The following is a 24,398-nucleotide window of genomic DNA, read 5'->3' on the forward strand; positions in this document are numbered from 1 at the left end:
ATTATCCTATTTCTTTTCCAAAAGAGTTATGGCATGAGTCATGCTTAATGAAAAAAGGGGAATATAGGAATGGTATGCAGTCATTGTGGACAACAGAAAAAAAATTATTTCATTTTTACATTTGCTTTCCTTTTTCATTTGCCACATTTTAGACTTCTATTCACAGCTGAACTATCTTCCACATTAGACAATTCACTGCAAACAAGAAAAAGTATAGTATCTGTTTGACTGGAGTTTTTTTCCCAAAAATAGATAACTCTGTTTCCTAATATTTACAAAATTCCATACACTATGAGCTTACTCCCAGACCTGTGGAAATCAAAACAGCATTGCTGTCATTTACACCTGATGTCACGTGAAGCTTTTAGCCCTGCCTTTTCCTCACTCTCTCAAGTGCTACTGGTCATTCATGTAATAAAAAGGTTCTCTTTTGCTTTTTAAATAAAAGTAATTCAAAATGATAGAATTATCTTTATGTCCAGTCCTTAAAACTTCAATTTTCTTCCACAGGAAAGGTCTAAGACCAACTGAAACACATGTAGTATTTTTTTTTTTACTGTGTGTGTTTACATCTTGAGCCTGTAGAATTATAGCGGCATTTTGTTTCCCTAAAAAACAAATTTACTCTTTGCTCTCTGTACTTACTAAAGCCCTTCTTATTTGTAAGAATTTATGGTCTGTTTTACAGAGCAATACAGAAAAGCCCAGTACTAGTGGAAAAAAAATCTCTTTCCAAAATTAGTGCCATTTATAACATTTTAAGTACAAATACATTATTAAAAGCATTATCATGAACTAGCTGTCACAGACATTCTTTTGTTTCCTTCCCAAATATTTTGGTCGTCTTTCAATGAAAATTATACATTGCCATCTATTGAATTAATTTGTTTTCAATTTAAGTATCATTCTCTGGTTCCTTATAGAGCATTGATATTAATTGGAATAGGAAGGAGTTCTGCTACCTAGTTCTGTATTTCTACTTTTCAGTTGTCCAGAATACATCTAAATAATACTTAAATCTAATGGTTCAATATTTTTAATCTTTTATTGATGTGAATATCAATATATCAAGCTCCAGAACACTTATTTTTTTATTTTAAAATGTCTTGTTTTCTGAGACCCCATTCAGCTCTAAAGCTTTTTGAAAGCTGTAATCTTTAAGAAATGAAATTGTGTCCTTCCCCTTCCATAATTATATTTCCTTAGATAAAGCATATTCCCATTCAGGTAGAAAAATGTATTTTCCTTTCCATTTAGATGCTGGTTACACTTTTACTATTTTTATAAGCAGCCAAATTTCCTTTACACACTTTTCAGATCACTATGTTGACTAACTTAATAAATGAACAGGTATTCCTATGCACCTCTGCTCGCTGTTTTTTCCAAGTTATCAAAATTGTTAGAAAAATATCACTTCCAAAAAGGCAGTAAGTTAAATGAGTTAATAGAATCTTCCTTTTATTTATTCTTCCCTCTTTTAAAATATGCTAGAAGTCCTGCTTGCTGAGGATGATTGACAACCAGCTTTGAATTCTTAGGAGTATCTTGGTGACAAGGAAATGCCTTTTATCATCTCTGTGAAAATTCTCCCAAATTCGGCTCTCTCACCAGCATTTATGGATGCTTTAGGGAAATTCAGAGCTTAACAGCTAAAAGCTTTGAAAACTCCCCCCACTAAAAAGCATCCCAGGCCCCTGAGAACCCCAATTTCTCACCAGTATGTGCAGAGCAGCACCTCCCTCATACCTCCAAACAGTAGCAGCAGGCTATGGGCTCAGGAAATATTTTCCTGTCGTTGCTATACTTCTTTTGAGTACAGTTATCACCTGTATAACTGTACTCAAAAGTACAGCTGCGGTATTAAGCACAGGAGCTGAGCAGCAATGAAGTGCTGAAAAGGTGAAAAAGTTCCCACAGAGGTCTAAAATCAATTTCCAGTGAAGTATTGTAACACACAGCTAATATTCCTGTAATGTTCCTGCTCTCACTCTGTTCAGTCTCAAATGAGGAAACAAAGCATGATTAGAAAGCACAATTAATGTGTTGTCTGGATAATTTTCTCAAGCATTTTAATGTTTTTGCATCTAATTTCAGGCATATTTGGTTTTATATTTGACAAAAATAAAAAAATACGAAGTTTTCAAAGTGACACAAAACTCCCCTTTCAAGATCTTAATTAATTTACTGATATACATAAGACGTGTTCAGCTGTATATACAATTATTACAATATTGAACTATCAGAATTCCATCATTCTTTTTTCCATACTTTTATTTTAAGTAAAATAAAACTACTCTCTTATTGAGAACTCCTTCTGCAACTTAAAATGCAGTAACTTCATGGTTTCTTAAAAATACATCTACCCTGGTAGCTGCATTTTACAATTTAAAAAAAAAAAAACCAACAAAAAAAGGGCATAAAATTCCCTACCATTTAAGCTTTCTATTTACCACTAATAAATAGAAACAGGTGAAAATCAACCATAAAAGATACATTGCATCAAGAATTGCTTACAGAATAGGAACACAAAGCTTGATTCCTCTGCCTTGTTTTCACAGCATTTTTGACTGCAAAGGATTCTCTGTTGGAGTGAGTTACTAACAAAGCAGCACTACAAGGATTATGCATAAACCATTTCAGTAGGGTTTAAATTTTCTGCCCATCTACTTCAGCTAGCTATATGATCACAATTTGGCTATCTCATAGCTGTTAACACCGATATAAGTGAAATACATATTATGGTGGATTATGGCAGTGTTATAATAGTAGAAGTTAACAGGTTTCGCATTTTATGGATGGAGAACTGAAGTACAGGGTGAAAACAAGATAATAAAGATTGCTGTGGATCTAGCTCAGAAGTGTTCCTCATCACAGAAAGCTTTCAAAGAACTGTGGAACAGAAAAACAGACACTAAGTATTTTAAAACTAGCACTCTAGCCACTTCTTCTGTTGTTTTTTGAGGGTTTGGTTTTGTTTGTTTGCTTTTTTAATTTTCATTTTTTATACTCCAGGCTTTAAAATTATTTTTAATCTAAAATTCACTTGAAATTAATACCACCACCAAAATGAAAAATTCCCATAAATATAACACCATCAACATGAAAACCTCTCATATATATACCCCCACAGAATTGTCCAATATCACTGGCTTTGCAGTGGAAGAGAAGGAGCAGAAAATAAAAAATAAATCATGCGGGTGGGAAAATAGGTACAGGGAATAAGGGAAAAAAAGACAAAAGGAGAAAGTAGTGCAATGATTCAGGAAAAAAGAGAGTGGTTTGTTGTCAAATAAACAAAGGAAAGAAATAAGAGAGAAAAGTTTAGTAGATCTGCATAGAAAATGAGAATGTGCAAAGAGAGAAATAAAGAACAGGCAAGATGCAAGCAGGAATGAAAAATTACAAACAGGTAAAATAACAAAGCAAAAATGACAGAGGAAGAAAGGTGGAGGAATGGGAAAATAAAACAACATATGACATGCAAAAAAGTAGTTCAGATCTGAGAAAAAAGCAATGTCAACAGAGCAAAGAGATAAAAGAGAAAACAGTGATGTCTGATGGGTGGAAATATCCATATTTGTAGGTGAAAATCTGCACAACCTAGAGAACACAGCTAGTTACATTCCAGGAGAGGCAAGACACTTCTAACAATTAGCATTTATTTTTGCATTTATATTTTATATTTATTGTTATTTTTCCTTTAGGTGGGAAGACAGTGGTAATTATTTATTCAGATCCTAGAATTGCAAAGGACCTTGATTTCTTTTACCTATTCAGGCACTTTCTCTCCTTGACACACTGGCTCTGTGACTTGCTCTAGTAAAATGGACTGCCTTCCCTGCAGTATATTAAAGTATTTCTGGTAAAAGCATTCTAGAAATATCACATTTTTTTGTTGTTGTTTTGAAACAGCTCTCATAACTTTACCAAATAAAAAAGCAGCTACAACCCAGAAAAAAAATCTACTATGATCTCAGTTTGCAGGAGCGCCTAACAGGTCAACAGAAGAAAATTGTCTGTGTAGGGTCAAGAACTCCTCTAAACCCCTTCAGATATTAGCATCTGTAGAAAGTTCGCTTAGGAATGGTTCTGGTATCATTTACAGAGCCAACTCTGCAGAAAAAGAAAGGCAAAATAGACACTGTGAAATCACAGGAAATGGATATGCTTCGAAACCAACATATCTTTCCTTCACACACCCGGTAAGAGGGCTAAGAATTCACAGAAAAGGCACAGATTAACCAGCAGGGAGCATGTCAGTCTGTTCTGCTCACTCCAGCAAGGCCTCAAACAAGTTTCTCCAGGCATAAAGAAACACAATTATTCAAAACTAAATTTCTTGCACTTCTTTGCGGCGCTTCTGAGACCTCCTACTGTCACAGACGAGCTGCTTTACTAGGCTTACATGCAATGTATGAGGTAGGTGTTGCTATGTTTCCATAGTTGTCATACAATCCACAAAATAGGTAACTTTCTGCATTTTGACAAGACTAAATGAATACGAGTCTGGCTGATAAAGATATTTTCATTCAGCCACAGCACCAGCCATAAGAGCTAAGCAAGAGCTTATGAGCATGAGAAAACAGTGGCCAAGCTGCATAAGGGCTCCTGAGAGCTAGAGCACGGTGCTTCAGCCCACAGCAAACAGCAGGAGAGGAACTGCTCTTCCATGTCATCCACCCAAAAAAACAGCACTGAACAATCAAGGAACAGTCATTCTCAACACACTGAACTTCCCAAAACACTATCTGGAAAATCATGTTGTCATGGTCTTATACTCACAATAATAAACCTACTAGCCATTGGCACAGAGTGAAAATATGCCTATCCATCAAAATTTTTTTCTCATAGACCTTTCTTACACTAGGAAAAATTTATATATCTAATTTGAAATTACTGTTTGATGCTGCTTGCTGAATAAGAAACTTAAAGGTGGTGCAGAGCAGTTAATTAGTAATCAAAGTCTGACAGCTACAGCTGCAAAATGTTTGTATGATAATTTCAAAATTGAAAATTATTTATTTCACTCTACATGAAATTAGTGTATGCTCATTAGAAAGTCAGTGATTATCCTGAAAAGTACTGCAAGAACATTTTGGTAGCTGTGCTACAGCAGCAGAAATACACAACATATGACTCCAGGCCAATTACCATCACACCCTTGCTCGTAATTTGGTGTCAGTGAAGTTTTTAGGACTTGATCTTACAGTTGAAAACATATTCAGCAGAATGATGTTTAACATGGTTCAAAATCAGAACGTTGCTGCATTCTGCATTAAATACATATGACCTACCAGTGTAGCACTTCCATTGTTAGAAACAAGCAGACAAACAAAACCACCAACCAGCCAAAAAAAACCCACAAAAAATCCCCAAAACCCACCACTACTGACACTAAAAAAACCTCAAACCTAATTGCAAAGAAACAAATAATACAAGGAGCAAAAGAGATCCAGAATACTTTGCTAACTGGTGGCATTCTACTATAGTATCATTGAAAATTTTATTTCAACAAAATGAAAATGTCAAGACATATACTTTACGTTAAAAGCATCTTAAAGATAGTTTACACACACATATATTTAAACACACATATATACATACATACACACACACACACCCATGGCCATGTACCAGTAACCATTTAAGGTTGATGAAATATTAAATATAATTGAGATTACAGTGAGGAAGTAATGTGCATTACAAAATGCTGATGTTAGACAGCAAATATTGACCTTTGAAATTTAACAAGTGAAAAGAGCCTTAATTTGCTTGTTATTCCAACTTTAACAATAAGTATGATAGCTTAGATGGCAAAAAGAAAAAAAAAAAACCCAAACCACAACCCCACAGCATTTGCCATCACATTGCATTAACATTTTGACCAGTCAACAATTCAGCAGTGATGAAATGTGCAGTTTGATTCAAAGTAAGACAAGGCTATTTAAATAACTCAAAATAAGAAATGGTTATTGAAACATTAGAATTTTGATAAGCGATCACAGCTGCACTAGAATTAGTTTCTATAGCAACAGAGGAAATAATGTGGAGAATTGCACTGCAATACAAGATGGATTCCTTACAAACACTGATGTTCAAATAGAAAACTTCAAAATTATTCACTGTGTTAAAATATTTTTATTAAAATGGTTTTTCAAATATCCTATATCTTGTACTTCATATACTGCACTATTTTTGTTCTCTGGTATTCCATTCTAGTCTATCCATTCAAGTTTTCACACTTTTTCCCAATGTTTACCTTCCTATTTTAATACTAATTAAAGTGCCTTATTCTGAAAAATATTGGATCTTTAATCTCAAATTAATCTTCATTTTCAATTACTTGTTTGTTATCCCTACATAGAAGCACACATTACATTTCTTTTTCAAGCAGAACTCTTGTGAGACAGCAGAGAATGCCTTGCTCATACCATTCATAAGAAGATGCATCACAGCCATGAGAATTAACATCACTATGGAACTTCAGAAACTTACAGTCATGTGAGACTTGTAGGAGCTTTTATCAGTGTGCACTCTCATGTCCTAAGCATGATTAAGAAACCAGTGCAAACCTATTAGTATTCATGGACTGAATACCCATAAGATGGTAAGATAAAGCCTTTCATCTGAGCACATCTTTCAGATTTCAAGTGTTGCTCATTTCTAACACCAAGAATTATTGTTTCATTGCATCATCCCCGATTCCAGCTATTTTTGGCAACTAATTAAAAGCATATGCCTGAACCTTTTATGTGTTTTGCCCTTATAATGAGACCTATTACTCTGGCTTATTCCATCCTTTTGAGTTCCAAAGTATCTTTCGAGTTACCATGGATACAAGTGATATGCTTTCTCCCACAACTGCTTTGTGTGCCTTATCGAACACCAGAAAACTGGCACAGTAGGAATCTAAGCTATCTATACAGGATGAATATCTAACCCCTTCAAGTGTTTGTCTTCCTCTTCCCACCTCCCCCCCCCCAAAAAAAAAAAATCAAACATGCCTATAGTACCATTTGTAATGAAATAAACAAGCAGGTTTTTTTTTCTGTCTGAAATCCAGGACTTTTGCTCAAGGAAAACAAAAGGAAAAAAAGATAGAGACATAAATTAATTTAATCTGACCAACACTGAAACAGTGTTGAAATGAAAATGGGAATCATTCTGAGTTTGCTGCTTATTTTGAGTTGACAGAGTTTAAGTGTTTCTACATCAATATATCCACAGAAAATATAAAACATGGCAAATCTTGATGAGCATTTCTGAAAGGAGTCGCAGAAACATTGCATGCAACTCTGAGATTATGCATAAACTAGAGTAAATAGAACTCCCCTAAACTCCCTCTTTATACCAATTTCTTATGGACATTTTCAAATGCAGATTGCTTTTCAACAAGCTGGGAATAATTTGTACTTATTCAGTGGAGAAGAGGGCAGTTAAACAGATTTTTCCCATTATGCTTTTTGTATTCTGACCTCTTCTCAAAAACAAAAGACTCTCACTGAGACAGCAAAATTTACACAGTATTCAAAAACCAAGTGCTGATAGCATAATCTGAATTTATGTGTGAAAAGCAAAGGGGAATAACCAGAAGGAAAAATAAATTATTGTAATACAAACTTGACAGAGACTCAGAACTGTCTCCCAACTTTCAATGCACTAAATCATTGGAAAGACATCAACTGCATAAATGAGTGGTAACTAAGAGCAAGAAAGACAGTGAAGATTAAGCAGATAAATGCTGCTCTTGCCTGTTTTCCTCAGTTATCTAAACTTCTCCAAGTATTACAACAAAACACTCAATAAAAAAAAAAATACTTGGCTTCTTCACATCCACAGGCTCAACCCTGCTTTAAAATACAGAGAATTTGAAGTATTATATCTAAGCCAGAGACACTGATGCATAAACCCCAGACTCTTACCCTTGCTAGTATTATGAAATAACTATCACTCTGCAAGTTTTCCATAAGTTTTCTATAAATTTCTTTACTTCATGAAGTAAAGAAATATTAAAGATTTTCATTTTTCTAACAGTGTCAATGTAGGCTAGACTTCTATTTCCCTGGATTTCTTTTAACCTTTAAATTCAACTTCTAATTGTCTTAAACTTCCTTTTGGGGACAAAAAAATCCACAAAATGTTTTTACTGTGAACTTTCAACTAGAATTAAATCTCACTGCTTTTTTTGTCCCCTGAAAATTTCTTTTAAAAGAAAAAAAAAGCTAGAAAAGCTAGAGAACAAGGAAAAGGATCTCAAAATCAACTGCTACATTGTGGCATTTATGCTAAGTTGTCTGAGCTACCAAAATATTACAGTTTTGCAGTTTTATGTCAGTACCACTTACAAAAAAAAAAAGGCACCTGGAACAGTGGAGATATTTATAGAATGGCTCAGTACTCAGGCTACTACATTCACTGTTTCACATGCTATTATTTCTCCTCTGTATAATATTCTCCTGGACTATCTTCACTGGACACAAAACCACACAAGAGATTCCCCAAGTCCTCTCTGAGAAGAGTTATAGAGCAAAGTAGTCTGTTTTTGAGAAATAACTACTATTGTTACTATCCCTCTAAAGCTCTTCCTTTTCAAAATGTTGACGTTCTCTGGAAATTGCCACAGTAGCTCCCAAGACTTATGTGGCCAACAGATTGCCTTTAACACTTATGGCAACTACTGTTGCTATTTCAAAAGATTTTTTTCCTCTAAAGTGCCTTCTCTTAACAGCAAAGAAATGGCGCCAGGACAAGCAGATGATTGGGAGCAGTGCTTCTTATTGCCAGTGAAGAGAATTTCACTCTGAAAACAGTCAAGAGAGCAGCTAGTATCAAATAGCAGGGTGATGAGTTTCTCTGAAGGAAGGCGTTTGATGCCCATCTCTTAACCGATTAACTATTCCTCAGTTAAGAGGGAAAATGACCACCAGCACAAAGTACCTTTCAAATTTTACCAGTACTACCCAAGAATTATCTGCTGGCCACATTTTTGTGTGGATATACAATTCATGAACCAAGAGTTGAGAAGAAAAGAAAAAAAAATATCAGAGCAGTATTATCAACATCATCAAGAGTAGCTTTTAAGTCATACATATACTTGCAAATTTTCATGGGATTACTGCTATATTAAGATGTAAGTAAATGAAAATTGTAAAGTCCAAGGAAAAGACATCATTATTCTCTCTCATTCTTATAATCTAAAACTAGTTCCATTCTGGCATTATGTATAACATTTAACCAAGCCAAATACAAAGGATTCCAAGAAAAATAGTTTTGAGAAGGTAGGTAAAAATTAATGCAAAATTAGACCAGTTTTCTGGTTTGTATTGATCAGATGTTGAAAATATGTGCAGTAGTATTTTTTTAAATTTTCATTTAACTCATCAAACTGCCACAAATGCTACAGATGCAACAGAAGCACTTGGAAATATAATAAATCTTTATAGAATGTAACATAGATGACATTGTACTTTTCACTCCAGAGTAGTGGGTTTTTTCTATTAAAATTCACAGGAAGAACCTGGGCAAAATTCTAAAAAGATGCTATTTTTAAATCTTACAAGCACAGTGCTGAGGATTTAAAAGCAAAGTTCAGGAGTCATTATTTCTGCTACCAAACTACTGACTGAGCAGAACACAGGGATAACCAAACAACTTATTAGATTAACCATGAAAAGAAAGCCACAGAATTTTTGAGCAAAATCAAACACCATTACAAATCATATCTTCCTAGAAGATGTGAAGAAATTAGCTTGATCCCTAGAGTAAATCTTGACCAATTTAAACCAGAATAGATACAACCTCTCTTTTTTGGCCAAAAGCCACAGGGTTGGTCCTGGCCTTTTGGTTGTGAGTGTGTTTTCTGGTACAGATGTCAATGCTTTGCAGTAGCCAACAGCAATCGTGTCACCTGTTCAAATCACACACATCAGCTGTATTTGTTCGGGCTGAGCAGTTTCAAAGGAAAGAAATTCACACCTGAAGTCAGCCTCTTGAAGACATGATCCTTTTGTAGTTTCATTCTCCAAGATTTGGATTTTTCAGATACACATGCTCTTATCAGCTCTATTTTTAACCTGCTGCTCATATAGGATACTTAAAATTCTGAACATGTTTACATTATCCATCCAGCAGGCTAATGGAACTGCATACCAGACAGTCATGCATAATTCAAATCAATATCCTCAGGCTTGCAACTCTAAGTCAAAGCTGCCTTTAAATAAGCTGGGTGTGACTTTAACATGAATAAAATGTATCTAATTTTTAACCTTTATCTGACAAATTGATATATTTGCAAAGGAATGTGATAAAACTTCTTTAAAAATTAAAATAATTAGGAAATCATGATAATTGAAAATCTTTTACAAAATACTTTGAAGGACAAAATTAAGAATGGTTCAACAAGACTGAAACCAAAGGTCAAAATGGAGAGCTGGGTCAATTTTTTCAAGCAAATTGTACAAATATATACACAAAAACACATGCTGCTGAACTATGAAGTGGTGAGAGGGTGAATGCAGCAAGACTTTCTATTTACAAATTTAAAGACCAAGCTTTAATTGAATTGGGCATAGGTGACCACGCAGAAGATCTCATACCCAGTTAACCACGTCTGCTAGCTTCTCTCAAAGGACCAGAATCAGATTTTCCATAATAAAATAATTTTCCCTTTAAGGTTTCCTGTGTGATTTCATGAGACCATGATTCCTTCATAGCAGATAATCTTCAGCTGCACCAAAATGACCAGAAGCATGGCAATGACATTAGCTAAGGATCCATTTCCAGCTTGTAAATACAGCGGAGGAAAGGTAATTGCAAAAAACCAATCCCACCCCCCAAAACCCCAAAAGCTTGCCTCAAGCTAAAAGGACAGAAACCAAAAAACTACTTCAAGTTGTATAACATATCGTGCTACCCTTTCCCCAAGGAAAATATTCTAACAAATCCTAAAATTTAGGATAACTTCATAAGACAAGTGTTTCAAATAGCAAATAAGAACTCATTTTTGCAAGAAAACAAATTACAGATCTTTGCCTCCACAGAAGCTACAGACACAATTTTATATTGTTTACTCAGATACAATACAGTCTCCAATAATATACTCAAAGTAGCTATGAAAATAGTTATCCTAACAATAAAATTCATGTTATCAGATTAAAATGATAACACCGTTCAACTTGTGTAAGGGCAAAATCTTCATTAAACCATTTCAAGAGAATACTTACAAGATAGTTATAGCATGTCTATGAAACTTATACATATGCATAAGGAAAATAATCTACATTAGGTAACCAAAGAGAAAAAGAGTTCAGTTACAAAAAAACCCTAATGTATTTTTACAAAAGAGAAGGTTAAAATGTAATGTGCTCAGAATATAAATAAACAGTCCTAATGGTAACCTCTCCTTAACCTACAGGGAAAATGCACAACAAGGAGGCAAACTTTAGTTTCATACTAGAGTTAAAAATCCTCTGGTTTTGACCTTTAAAGGTAAAAAAAAATGCTCCATTTACCCACAGCTGCTATGGAGGAAGAACTGGTAAGCCATTCTTTTGTAATATTCTTACGTAAAGTTCAAGATCAGGCTGGATGGGGCCTGGATCAGGACAACCTGATCTAGCGGGTGGAATCCCTGCCCATGGCAGGGGTTTGGAACTAGATGACCTTTAAGGTCCCTTCCAACCCAAAACATTCTATTATTCCATTTTGTGAAAACTGTTCTAGTTTTTAGTTCTCATATTTGCCTAAATTGCTCCATTGTGCTAATCAAGCAGCATGACTATTCTCAGGAGGTAAGTAGAGTACTGAGTAAAATTTCTTTTCCCAAGGTACCTAATAATGTCTACACAGAGATTTCCAGTCTACTGTTCAATCTTGTTTCTTAGTCACTCCTTCCATGGTAGAGCCATGAACCATTAGAATCAGCAAAAGCACTTGGTTCATCAAGGAAATGATCTTTACAGCTGATATAGTACTATCTGTTTTGTTTATATCACAAAACAGTTCTACATTTTATGAATGTAGAGCATCTATTTTAAATACAAACTATTTCAGTCACTATTTCAGTCTGTGAACTTTTCCAAGTTAATGATCTTATAAATTCCAGATTCAAACAGGTAAGAGAGGTATTAAAAGAGTAAGTTTACAATAAAATGGAAACTTTCCTGTTATCATTAATGTATGATTTACATCACTTCAGAGATGTCACATTGCTAAGGGTGACTTTCTTCAAAGCCTTCACATCAATGCAAGGGTATTTCTTCAAAGAATTCAAGATGCTGGCAGGAGGAACCTAATCTGACAGACTGCTTTGCTTACTTGTACACATAATGAGAAAAAGCCCATTCCCATTGGAAGACAGTTTTTCCTCCTCTTTGGAGCTGGTCTAGCAGGAAAAGGAATTTTTTCTGTGGAAAATCTTGTCATCATCCCTAACTGAGTTTTGTTACTAGCGTTTCTTCTCTCAGCAGTAGATGATATGCATACTTTAAACAGCATCTTTTTCTCCCCAGCATCTCTGCTGCTCATCACAGGGTAAACCCATGACTTCAGAATTACCCAAATTCATGCTATGAAGCACTTTCATGTGCTTCCTTTGCTTGGAAAGACTGTGCACAACTTTGATACTACCTATCTGGCTTTTAAACACACAACTCCTCTATGTAAATCCATTCTCTTCCAAACTGTGTTTCAACTCAGACATGGATCTCCTTTGCATTTCAATCCCTGTTTATGTCTTGCCTCCTCCATAAGATTCCTCAAGAAAATTCCATGAGTAATACTGAATTCCACATATACTTTCTACTCCCATCTGTGAATTCAGCCTATTCCAGGACTCAAGAATTGTAAGCATTATGCACGTCTGCTATTCATACACATAAAGAAGCTAACCTCAACATGATCATAGCCCAATTGCTTATAAGAAAAGTTCCTTTCCATTAGGAACTTCTCACAAGACAAGGAGTTATACTTTGTTGGGAAGGAAAAAAAGATATGAATTCTGTAACACTGAATAAAAGACAGAGCAAGAGTTAATCTTTAAATCACCTTAGTCTCTGCAATGCTCAGTTGAGTATATTTTGCGGAAACACGCATCGTAATTTCAAGCACTTAAGAGAACTGTCTTCCACTATTACAGAAGAACAATAGAAGTCTGTCATAATGCACTAGGAAGCTATTTTGGAACACAGAAAAATCCCACTAAATCCCAAGCAAAAACCTGGCTAAATAAAAAACACAAGAAAACCCAAACCCACAGCATCACAGTCACTAAGTAGAAAGCATTGCAAATCAGGTTAGACACGATTCTGCATGTCCTTGAATTACAAAAGTATCTTTTTTACAAAACTACCCTTAAATATTCCCTTGACATAGCAATGGATTCAACAGCCACACTCCCCAGGAGCTTCAAAATCACAAGATACCATCATTATCCGATTTTTAAGGGCTGGGAGCCAATGAAAATTTGTTTCAATTAACCAGAGGAGGCAGACACAAATGATCAGGAATCAGAACTTTGTATCATTTGCATCACTGCACTCTCCTGTACAGTACGGGAAGATTTTTAATTACTGCTAGAAAAAAAAAATAACAGGGGTCATTGGTCCAGGAAGCTGAACCAATAAAAGAAATACTGTAATTAAAAAATCCCCCAACATCTCCAAAAAGTATGTCAATAACATGAATTGAGGTACTACCAGATAAGATAAATGAGTAGGAATATCAGGAGTATTCACAGTTGCAACATGACTCAGCCTTCAAAATACACTCTGAAGCATTTAGAAATACTGCTGTGAAAGGGTCTTAAGACTTGTCTTAAATCTCTTCACTAAAGAACCTTTCAAAGTACCTTGAATGTACTATTTGAAGCCCTAAGCCTATCCAAAGTTGCAGAACAAAATTAGTGTTTCCATCCAATAGGTGTTACACCAGAGAAATCTCACAGGTAATCTGATAAAGACATCTAAGAAAAAAGTGGGTGGCCACCTTTTTGCTAAATACTCTTTTCACTGAATTTATTTATTTCTTTAACACCTCTTAGAGGAAAAAGAAGATAAATAAGTATTTATGACTGAGTATTCAACTGAGCTTTCAGTCCTTCTCTGTGACTACCACTACACAATTCTTTTCCACAGCAGACATATTTTTTGCCTGTAATTCTTATTATCCGAACTTTACTGAGACCAGTTTTGGGAGAACTTCCTTATTTTGCTGAACACAATACAGCCATACAGAGGCCCTCACTCTATAATTTCAAAACAGTCAGTTTTCATTCACACTTGGCTTGAAAAGAAATCTACTTACATGCAAGGAATAATGATAGAAACTAAACTGCAAAACGTACAGTTATCATGGAATTCACTGAGTGAATTCCTCTCTCAGCCTGTCCAAAGACTTTCACCTCAGCTTGGTAAGTCTGAACAAGTAGGATCCTGCTTCACAGAATGTATTTACTAATGAAAACTCGCCAGGTTGCTTAAACAGACTGGGGAGATTCACCTCTATACCGCTTCTGAGATGCTTGTGAAAGAGCTTTTAGTGTTTCCATTGGAAAGATACTATGAGGAAATCTCTATATATACTTTAAGTAATTCAGTGTGGAGACTTTTCCTGAGACATGAAAACTAACGAGAGAGAAAAAAAAAAAAGGCAAAAAGCCGCATAAAGAATTAGATCCAAGAGATTCCAGAAGAACAGTCGCCTTCACGTGCAAAGATTGACACTGAGGAACAAGGCAAACATATGTCCACAGACACATCAACATAAAGTGCCGAAAGCCTAGAGAAGAATAGAAGGGGAGAAGATAAACTACAAAAATAACCATCTTCTACCTTCACAATATGGAAAAGATGGATAAAATCCAGTAGCATATGCCTGCTAGAGCAGCAGATTCTCATTTAAGAGAACTTATGTTTTCTCGCTGCCGTCTTTTAGTGCTTCCATATGTTTCAAAAAAACCTTGTGAAATGTAAGGCACTTGGGCCAATCTCAGAAATAACATGTCTTCAGCCAGGGGGCTTTACCAATTGAGAAGTTAGAAAAAGATTTTAAAACAGGCTGGAGATGGAACCTGTGGTTGTGCTGAACTGGTAAACTATAGCTAAATAAAGTATATCTAAGTACGCTAAATAAGCAAGTGAGCTTACTCCTTTTTCCTTCACAACATGACTTATTTTGCCTCAAAACGAGATCAATTCTCCTTGCTAGCTCCTAATCAGGAATTTTGCACAGCTTTTAAAGAGGTAATGCTTTAAGCACATCACAAATTAACCATGAAAAAACCCAAACTGTTTTCTTCTCCTCTTCTACCTTTCTCATCTCAGGGGATTCAGAGAATCTTGATTTCAGAAACAAAGAACTGTCAAGAGTTTTTGACATCTGCCTGCAAAACTGTGATTTCAATATATTTCAAAATATAATCAATAGGATATATTTAAATGTAATTTCAATATATCCTAACACTTCTAAGTTTCAAAACTTCAATTTTTAGGAATTTAGATGACACTTTCCTTAGAAAAAATACATTGCCTATGAAGCTTATATGGAGATACTAAAAACACAACAACTTGTCAGTATAATGCTTGACTTTTCAAAGTTGAGGAAGCAGCCACTACCGGAGACAAAGAGGCCAATTCAATATAATACTGTATGTATTTTTGAAATTCAAGTTATTAAGAAGGTATAGTCCATTTAAGATCCCAATATAGACACTAAAAATATTCCTATAATGAAAAACAAAGATTACCAATTTTAACGCCAATTTTAAAGATAAAATTTTTACACTTTCTTATCCCTTAGATTCCTATTTCAATTCATAAACTCTTTGTCAGAAGAAATATCTTATGGCACTGTTTTTCCTTGCTTTTTTTCCCCCCTTTATTTTTTATTCTTTATTTTCTGAAACAAATGTGTAAATATCACAGTCTATATTAATCCTGTCTTCCAAAATATTACAAACAGTTGGAACACATAAAGACAACACTACATAAAGACAACACTGAAATAGTAGGAAATAATATAAGAAGTAGGATACACATTATAAAAACCTAAAAGGAAGCTTTGTCAGGAAAACAGGAAAAATAGGTCACTTCAGCAAGTATTAGAAAATACAAAAATCACATTATTGGCAAAATTAAGATTTCAAATTTCAAGCTGACTCTGGAATTTTGGACCTAAGCACAGAGATTGAGCCACACATCCTGTAGTTACACAGGTTTCTTTTTTCTTAGATTAAAAACTTTTGGTCTTTTGTGCAAGAGTTGAAAATTTCAGGTGTAAACGTCTGTACCATTTTACTTTTTATGTTGATATTTCTCATCAACTTGATTTTCTATTGAATTAGGTTTTCCTTTAGTGATACTCTGGAATTAAGCCTGTCCATGAGGAGTTCACTGCAAAAGTTTCATATTTACAATGGTTTACAGTCTGTAGAAATACTTGCATCCAAGCAGAGTAGTAATTTATTTTTAATTTTGTGTATCTATATGTAAAATATGTAAAAATCTAAATGCATCAAATGTGCAATACAAATATATCAATTAGGTCAGACACTGGCCAAAAGCAGGTATTTGTGAATGAAAATTTAAACCCCTGAATCACACAGAATTACCAAAAGTGCTACTAGAACATTCCATCATGAAAATACACCAACAAAGGCTGCAGAGCACATAGCTTTCTTCATTTCAGTATTAAAAACATTATACAAAATGCCATGCGAGTTCGATACAAATATGCTGAAAAGAAAGATTAATATGGCCATCTAGAGGAGAAAAGAATGCTATGAAAACATGCAACACAATTTTTCAGGCTTCAGAATATGATGCTTTTAGAGGCATGCAGCCAGAAAAAGGATGCAATAAACTAATTACAGAATTGATAACAAGCAAACCTTAAAATAATACATTCAGACATTTTGGTGGTCTGAATGATGCAAACATATTAATATTAAACACGGTTTTAGCAAGACAAGCAAAACATACAGGGTGTATTAATAAATGTCTTATTAATAAAGACAAGATTATGTTCTTGTCTTGTTGTTAAATTTTGTGTATGCAGAGTTAAGTACACACACATCTAAACAAACGAATTTAAAAAGGCAGAAGTTCAGAGTAAACAGTTATTGGCAAAACTGTTTATTGATGCCTTTAAAAACACACAGCTCACTACTGCGAAATAGAACATGTGGGAGAGATTAGCTGCTGAAAATTCAGCAGAGAAATCCCAAATTTTCTGAAAACTAAGTATCATTTTCATTACTTTGATGGAATTCACAGAGTCATGGAATCATAGAATGGTTTGTGTTGGAAGGAGCCTTAGAGATTACCTCATTCCAACCTCTCTGCCCTGGACAGGGACACCTTCCACTAGACCAGGTTCCTCAGAAATCCATCCAACCTGGCCTGGAACACTGTTAGAGATGCAGCATCCACAGCTTTTCTGGGCAATCTGTTCCTGTGCCTTGCTACCCTCACAGAAAATAATTTTTTTCCTAATATCTAATCTAAATCTACTCTCTTTCAGCAGATCTTCCAGATCTCCTTAAAACCACTGCCCCTTGTCCTTATTCTTAATGATCAGGGGCTGCTTTACTGGCAACAAGCAGGAGGAAAACAGAGGTGAGACAAAAATTAATTCTGTCCTCTCATCACTTCACTTTAACACTATCAAGTGTTATATGCTCAACATATGGACTGATCAGTGCCTTACAAAGGAAGCACAGCCAAAATGTTAAAGACTTAGAAGTAGAAATGATAAAGCACATGTGAGAAAAAAGAAGCACACAAAGTCAAATGCACTGACAATTTTTTCTCATATTAAACAAAGTGCATAGGAACACACTGCTTGTTCCACAAAAGAGTCAATAAATGGTTCAATCATCTGTCTTTATGCTTCTTATAAAAATAATTCAATGCCCCTAAAAGCCAAGTATTTAATAAAAAAACTCAGCATTCCTGTGGCATTAAGTCTTCTACAGATTTTTTTCCAAGTTTAAGCAACAGTAAAGCTTTGAATTTTTAAAAATCACACTGAAACATCTGGAATGCTGATGCTTCCCCCTTAGAATTAGATTTTTAATGTCTTCTGTTAAGTGAACTGCTTCTCTGAACACAAATGAACAGCTTGGTAGTAATAATCTCTCCTTTATTTCTGATGGCAGGCCTTCATGAAGTTTTCACCTCTTTTCATCAAAGTTCTATGCTGGGCAGCTTTCCCTCTGTAATGATCATCACATAAGGCATACACGGTCTCTTCCTCTATTCTAAAACATTTTTATCATTGTGCAAAGATTCTTTGAAGTAATTTAGGAAGAACATAAAAAATACTAACACTAATTATTCCAGCATGCCACCTTCAGGTCACTGAGAAGTGAAAAATATTAGGTTGTTAATCTGCTACCATGCCCAAAACTTTTTTTTCATAGTATTGAACATAATTTTGTTGAGAATAATGGATTAATAAAATGAGACAAACTCCTCACTTTAATTTGCAAGCATTTTGCCGAACATACGGTGTAGAATGATTGCAGGCTGTCAAAAAAATAACACTGTTTATTCTCCATTCCTTGTAAAATGTGGGAAGAGAATACTCTCATAAGTAGCAGCAAAAGCAAAATACTGACATTATTAAAGTTTCGTGCAAGTAGAAGTATGTGGTTTAAAAAATCTAAGTTTTTAAGTTAGAATGTTGTGATAGCTTTTGTTTTAGAAGTTTTTTTTTTGCTTCCAAACCCTGAATGCTCTTTCATCACAATAAATTTTAAAATGGCATTTATATTCAGCCTGCTTCCAGAATGGAGAGAGCATTGAAAAAGAATAGCACCTGGTGACAGATATATTTAGTAACAGAAGATCAACAAAAAATGAGGAGGGGGTAACAACTGTAACTTTCTGGATGCAATATTTGGACTTGCCAAAAAGGTTCTTTTGTCTTAGATTGTAATCCTGATACAGATTTCCAGACTGGAAATTATCACTCCCCAGGATAAAAATCAGTAAATATAAACTCTGATGACTTAAAAGGATGATAAAGAACACAATCATTAAAAAAAACCAAATTGGATACAGGCTAGCACAATGCCTTTGAAGCTTAAATCCTATAGGGCCAAAGTAAAAGGCTCAGATGAACTCATAATTTTTCACTGAGAACTAGATGAACTAGATTGGATTAAAAAATCAGAGCAATTACAAAATTGAAAGAGGAATGTCATATAACTACGGCTATTTCAACAACTAGCCTCAGTAGTCTGCAGAGAGAGAAATACCTTATTCTAGATATCTGAAAGGAGTCTGCCTGTGTAATTCTCTTATAATTCATATCTGGTATGATTTGCTAATCATTTTTGCATCTCCTGTTAATATATGTCATCATTCTTTCCCAACAGTGACAGAAGCCATAAAACAGCCTTTCATCTTCCCACCACCAACACTGTTGAGAGATCTCAGTAGATATCAAAACCAAACATACTTTTACTATCCTTATTCCTTCTCCATCACAGTGTTCAAGGATCAGTTTTTACCACCTCACCTCACCTCAGCATCTCCTTTACTGTTTGTTGGAACTCAGACTACCTGCCTTCCTACAATTTAACAGCAAAGAAAAGAAATGAATTTTCTGATGATCAAAAGAGAATTCTTTTACTCTGCAACTTACTTGAAATATGGTTTTCATGTCCTTCAAGTCTTAGCTTAGAATCATGAATGACCATATACTAATTTCAAATTTCAACAGCAAACAGACTTTTATATAATTTAATTATATCAAATTGTAGAAATTGTAAATTTTTTCAAGCCCTTCTGGACTGTATAGAACATTTAAGGTGAAATATCTTGTAATTACATATACCCACTTTTTATTAGAAAACATCAAACACCAAAAAACTTTTGCATTTTAGCATACTAAAGAAAGACCAAAAATACATTACTATAATATAGTACCTTTATCAGAATGTGACTTTTACCTAGCTCCAAGAAAAGCTAACTTTTCATGCTTGAAACGGGCTATGGACACAGTTCTCACACAACTACTTTCAAATACAAAAAGCATATTGACAAAATATTGAGAGCAGAATTCTCAGCCTCTACATCAAGCTGTCACCCCAACTTAAAATCAAGAAATATATACCATGTAAGAAAACATCCACTGTTTAAGTCCAACTTTTACCACCATGGAAAAATAAATTAATCCAATCTTTCTAGTAATTTCTTTGTGTCATTTCAGGAGAAGAAAAGATACAGAACACTCCAGCAATGCACAATGCAATGACCATATGCACTGTAGTCAATAACCAATTCCATTTACTTTGTTGTTAGAACAGCTTATCAATACAGAAATAACATGTCTTCTTTGTATTTATAATACCACAAATTCAATAAGAATTGCCATGTTTCCTTCCTACATCAAAACAGCTTAAATTGCCCGAAAAATGAAATGAATAATGATAAAATTAAATGAAACTTAATATAACAAGATATTGTATCATTTGTAGTATCTCTGGAAGAATGTATACAAGTGTGTGCTTTTCTTATTTTTTTTGAGCATGCACTAATAGAAGAGGTGTCTGGATATTTCTTGCAGACATTGACTATTTGCTAGCCAAGCTGCTCTCATTTTGGACTTACTTATCCAGAACACAATTCTGAAATTTGGAATAAAAGGAAGGCTTTTAAATCACTCTTACCTTCATCTATTGAGGCTTCACTACTGTATCCATCATATTCTGCAGACAGGGGACTATATTTTTGTCTGGTTTCCCATACATAGTTTTTTTGCTGTCTGCCATCCACCACTGGCAGCCTGGAACTCTGGGTTCTAGACAAGGCCTCATGATATTTACCCAGTGCTTCATCTTCACTCTCAGATGATGAACCATGCTGGTCTTTACTCATATAAGAATTGTCTGTTTGAATAAAATAAAGCAAATCGACTACAGCTCAAAATAGAATACAAGAAAATAACCATAAGAGGTTATCACTGAAGACATTTAAGCCATTTCAATTAAAATTTCTGTAATATTTTAAAAACACCTTGTTGTAATTACAAGCATTGTGATTTTGTAATTGCTGGGGGCTGTTCTCATTTTCTAGAAGGCCTGAAAGATCATTAAGCCCCAAAAAACCACACTAGCACTTATTCAACAGAAAACAGATCAATTCATGTAAGGCGGGACATAGACATTCTTAAAACCCTTCATAAAGTAGGAAAATGCTTAAAATAATTTATGTCAGGTAAATCCAACACTGCTGCAATATTACATTTGGATACCTTACGTATCAAGCAAGCAGCTCCTGATCCTACATTCCCAGCTGATTTTTGCTGTGAGCATGTAGCATAGCATAGAAATGAAACTGATTTACAAAAAGAAGCCTACAACAAAATCATCTTTAGGATAGTTATGCCAGTAGTGCTTAAACTCACAATAACAAATGGGAAAATGCTAGTGAAAGATGTTTGCATGCACAATTTTATTTAACTTACAATAAACAGTTCCTTGTTCAATAACTGAAATTAATACAGATTTTTACTGCAGACATCTGGCAACAGCAAAAATTACATGTGAAAAAAATCTGTCTAGTTAATTCTTTTATAGCAGTTCTGCAGTGCCTACTCCTGTGGCCAATGTTTTCCAACTACATCTCAAGCATGACTTCCTCCCACGAATCAAAGATTAGCTGTATTTTTATTTCTGTAAAGGGAAGATTTCCTCCTCCCTTCTTCCAAAGTTCAATTGGATTCTACCCACATTTAACATGCCTTGCAGAGGTTCTGTAGATCTCAGACTCTAATAAGCATTAAGAGTTCATGTAAGCTCAGAAGTCAGCATTACCTCCACTCTGAGAGCAAACCTATGGTATATGATTTGCCAGTGCATTTCCATTGCCAGCAGAGCTTTGAGGTGCTCATAATGCTGTTTCTCAGCTCCTGAATCTGAGAGAATGTTGTCTAACATGCTATGAAGCCACACTCAACTGCTTCTCCCCTCCCTGCTTTTATCCCCTCAGCTCCAGATCTGTGTTTCCACTCCCATTAGTATCTGTCTTCATGCCCAGTCAGTCTCACTGCTCTGGCTGAGTATTCCTGCTAAAAGAGAGATTCAGCTAATTCAAAAGTCAGCCAGTTAAAATCAAATTACCTCAATGTATGCCAGCCATCTAGATATCTTTTACAGTCAAGTGTTTGCCTCTTAGTACTATAGATGTCCGCCCTTCCTACTTTTAGGAATCACTTCCCATAGAGGTCTTTTTCTCCCTGGTACTCATACAGAGAAACCTCTGCTGCAAGTTAGGTAAGAAATCTTTTGGAAAGCTACATTTATACAAGTAGAATCCTATGCCAAGTTCCTGTCTCCCAGCCCCACACTCCAAGTTCTTGCTCCAAGCACCCACATTTGGTTTCTTATGGTGATTTCCTCTATTCTCTTTGGCTGCTCAGTCCCAATGTCTTTACTTGCACCTAACCAACTACTCATGTAACCTTGATCTTTCACCTTTAGTCTCTCCACCTTCGTATGAAGTTATCAGTTCTCTCCATAGATGCCACCATTCCTAGTTTAAATTTCAATCTACCATGTGCATCAGATCCTATTTGTTCAGGAAGTTTCTGTCCTCACATAGAATATGTTTAATCTCAATTCTTTTGTTCAAACTCCCAGAGTCCATCAGTAACCATAAGCATCAAAGGCAGGGTAAGACCTGCTCTGCTCTTCAGTCCCTACAATGAAGCATATGAGTGCAAATGGGATGGTCAGTGAATTTAACAAGCAAAGTATAAGAAGTGTTTACCATGTCTTTTCAAAAAGCAAACTTTTCAAAAATGTACAACTTTGTCAGACTTAGGTGCTTTTTCACAGAAGAACATGGGCATCTCTGACATGGGAGAAGTGCTCTCCCACATCTCAAGCACATCTTCCAATACACAAAGGTGCCACAGCATCTTTGTAAAGCTGAGGTGAAATCTACTTTTTTTTTTGCACAAATACTCAGCATGTTTTTTCCCGTAACCTATTTTTTGGAAACAGTTAAAGATTTTTAACTATAACTTAAGAAAAAACAAAAACAATAGGATCTCAGACAGAAAGAATGCCTAATTTCCTCAAAATTCTTTCAAATTTGGCACATAATTTAGGAAATTCATAATAAGATCTTGCAATGGAAATTGTTAGAAAACCTTATCTGGATGTGGGACTACCAGCTCTACACACAATGTGTACAACAACTTCTTTTACTAATTATAGGAAAAATTGTGCCTTAAAAGACTTCTAAGGAGAAACTAGATCTTTCAACTCCAGACTATTAATTCAAGTCTAGCAGATATGGTTCTTCCCATTTATGGATGGCTATAAAGCAAGTTCAATTTCAGTGATCATTTACTGAAAATATCACACCAAGCAGGATATATTCTGGCTAACACGTTCACTGCAAGAGGCTGCCCAGAAAAAGGAATCTCAAAGTGTTTTGCCATAACACAGAGTAAAATTTTGTATTTCATATAGCCCTCCAGGGGTTGAAACCTGCCACATTGAAACTTCTACAGATTCCTACAACTATAATTAAAGCAGAGCATACCAGGCCTAAAATACAGTGCCAGACATCAGTATTAGGTGCCTCCTTTAACATTACAAGAAACATATTCACAAATATGAAATCAGGTTCATTAATCAGCCCGCATAAAGAATGGAATAGCATAAAACATGGCAGCAACATGTTTGAAAGAAGAGTTGAAAGTTATGTCTCTAATAATACACTGATTTTTGTAAGCATCCAGAAGTTCTGAGTGATAGCAGGTTTTTATTTTTTCTCCAGTTCCTATCATAAAAGAATGAGAATGTATACCATTATTAGAAGTCATGAAGCAAGACCTTCAGAGGACTTAAACATCTCCTCAAAGTTTAAACATAAGCTATTCATGCAAATACTTTTTTTTTTCTTTTTTAAGTTTCAGTTTCTTGGGGAAAAGTAGCTTCCTGTACATTAAGAAAAAAAAAACCAAAAAAACCCCCTCAGTTTAATGCCTTTGCTTGCCACTTCTCATTTGATTTTTATACCTTATTTGGAAACCTGGCTAAGACAATTTATGTTCTTAGCAAAACCTTTCCTTTATTTGGCTGACACAGGTCATGAGCAATTATTAACCTATTGAAACCTACTAATTTGCTTTTTATGGACCCTAAATGGCATTTTTGAGAGAATATACTTTACAAATCTATTATTATGTAAGGAAATAGATAAGATCATAGTTAATCAAACAAACATGGAAAACACTCCTAATTCAAACTTAAAAAAACCAAACAAACAAAACCAAACCAAAACTCAACAAAGCAGATAACTGAAATTTTCTGATAAGGAAAACACACAATTGAAGGAAAAATGGGTTTCTATTAGGAAATCATTCATTTCTTTATAGAA

The 24,398-nt window shown here is 34.9% G+C and overlaps 1 protein-coding gene across 5 annotated transcripts in view; it reads right to left on the reverse strand.

Annotated features, from left to right (window-relative positions):
- SYT14 (synaptotagmin 14) overlaps positions 1-24,398 on the reverse strand; it is a 76,206-nt gene that overhangs the window by 34,777 nt on the left and 17,031 nt on the right. For 2 of the 5 annotated variants that reach the window (XM_031059980.1, XM_031059979.1), the window contains exon 3: positions 20,675-20,893. The exons of the other annotated variants lie outside the window; for them this stretch is intronic. In XM_031059980.1, coding sequence (XP_030915840.1) covers positions 20,675-20,893 — 219 coding nt within the window. The remainder of the gene's footprint in view (positions 1-20,674; positions 20,894-24,398) is intronic. 5 annotated transcript variants of the gene reach the window in all.

The sequence above is a fragment of the Geospiza fortis genome, unplaced genomic scaffold (genome assembly GCF_000277835.1).
Source record: "Geospiza fortis unplaced genomic scaffold, GeoFor_1.0 scaffold41, whole genome shotgun sequence".
NCBI lineage: Eukaryota > Metazoa > Chordata > Aves > Passeriformes > Thraupidae > Geospiza > Geospiza fortis.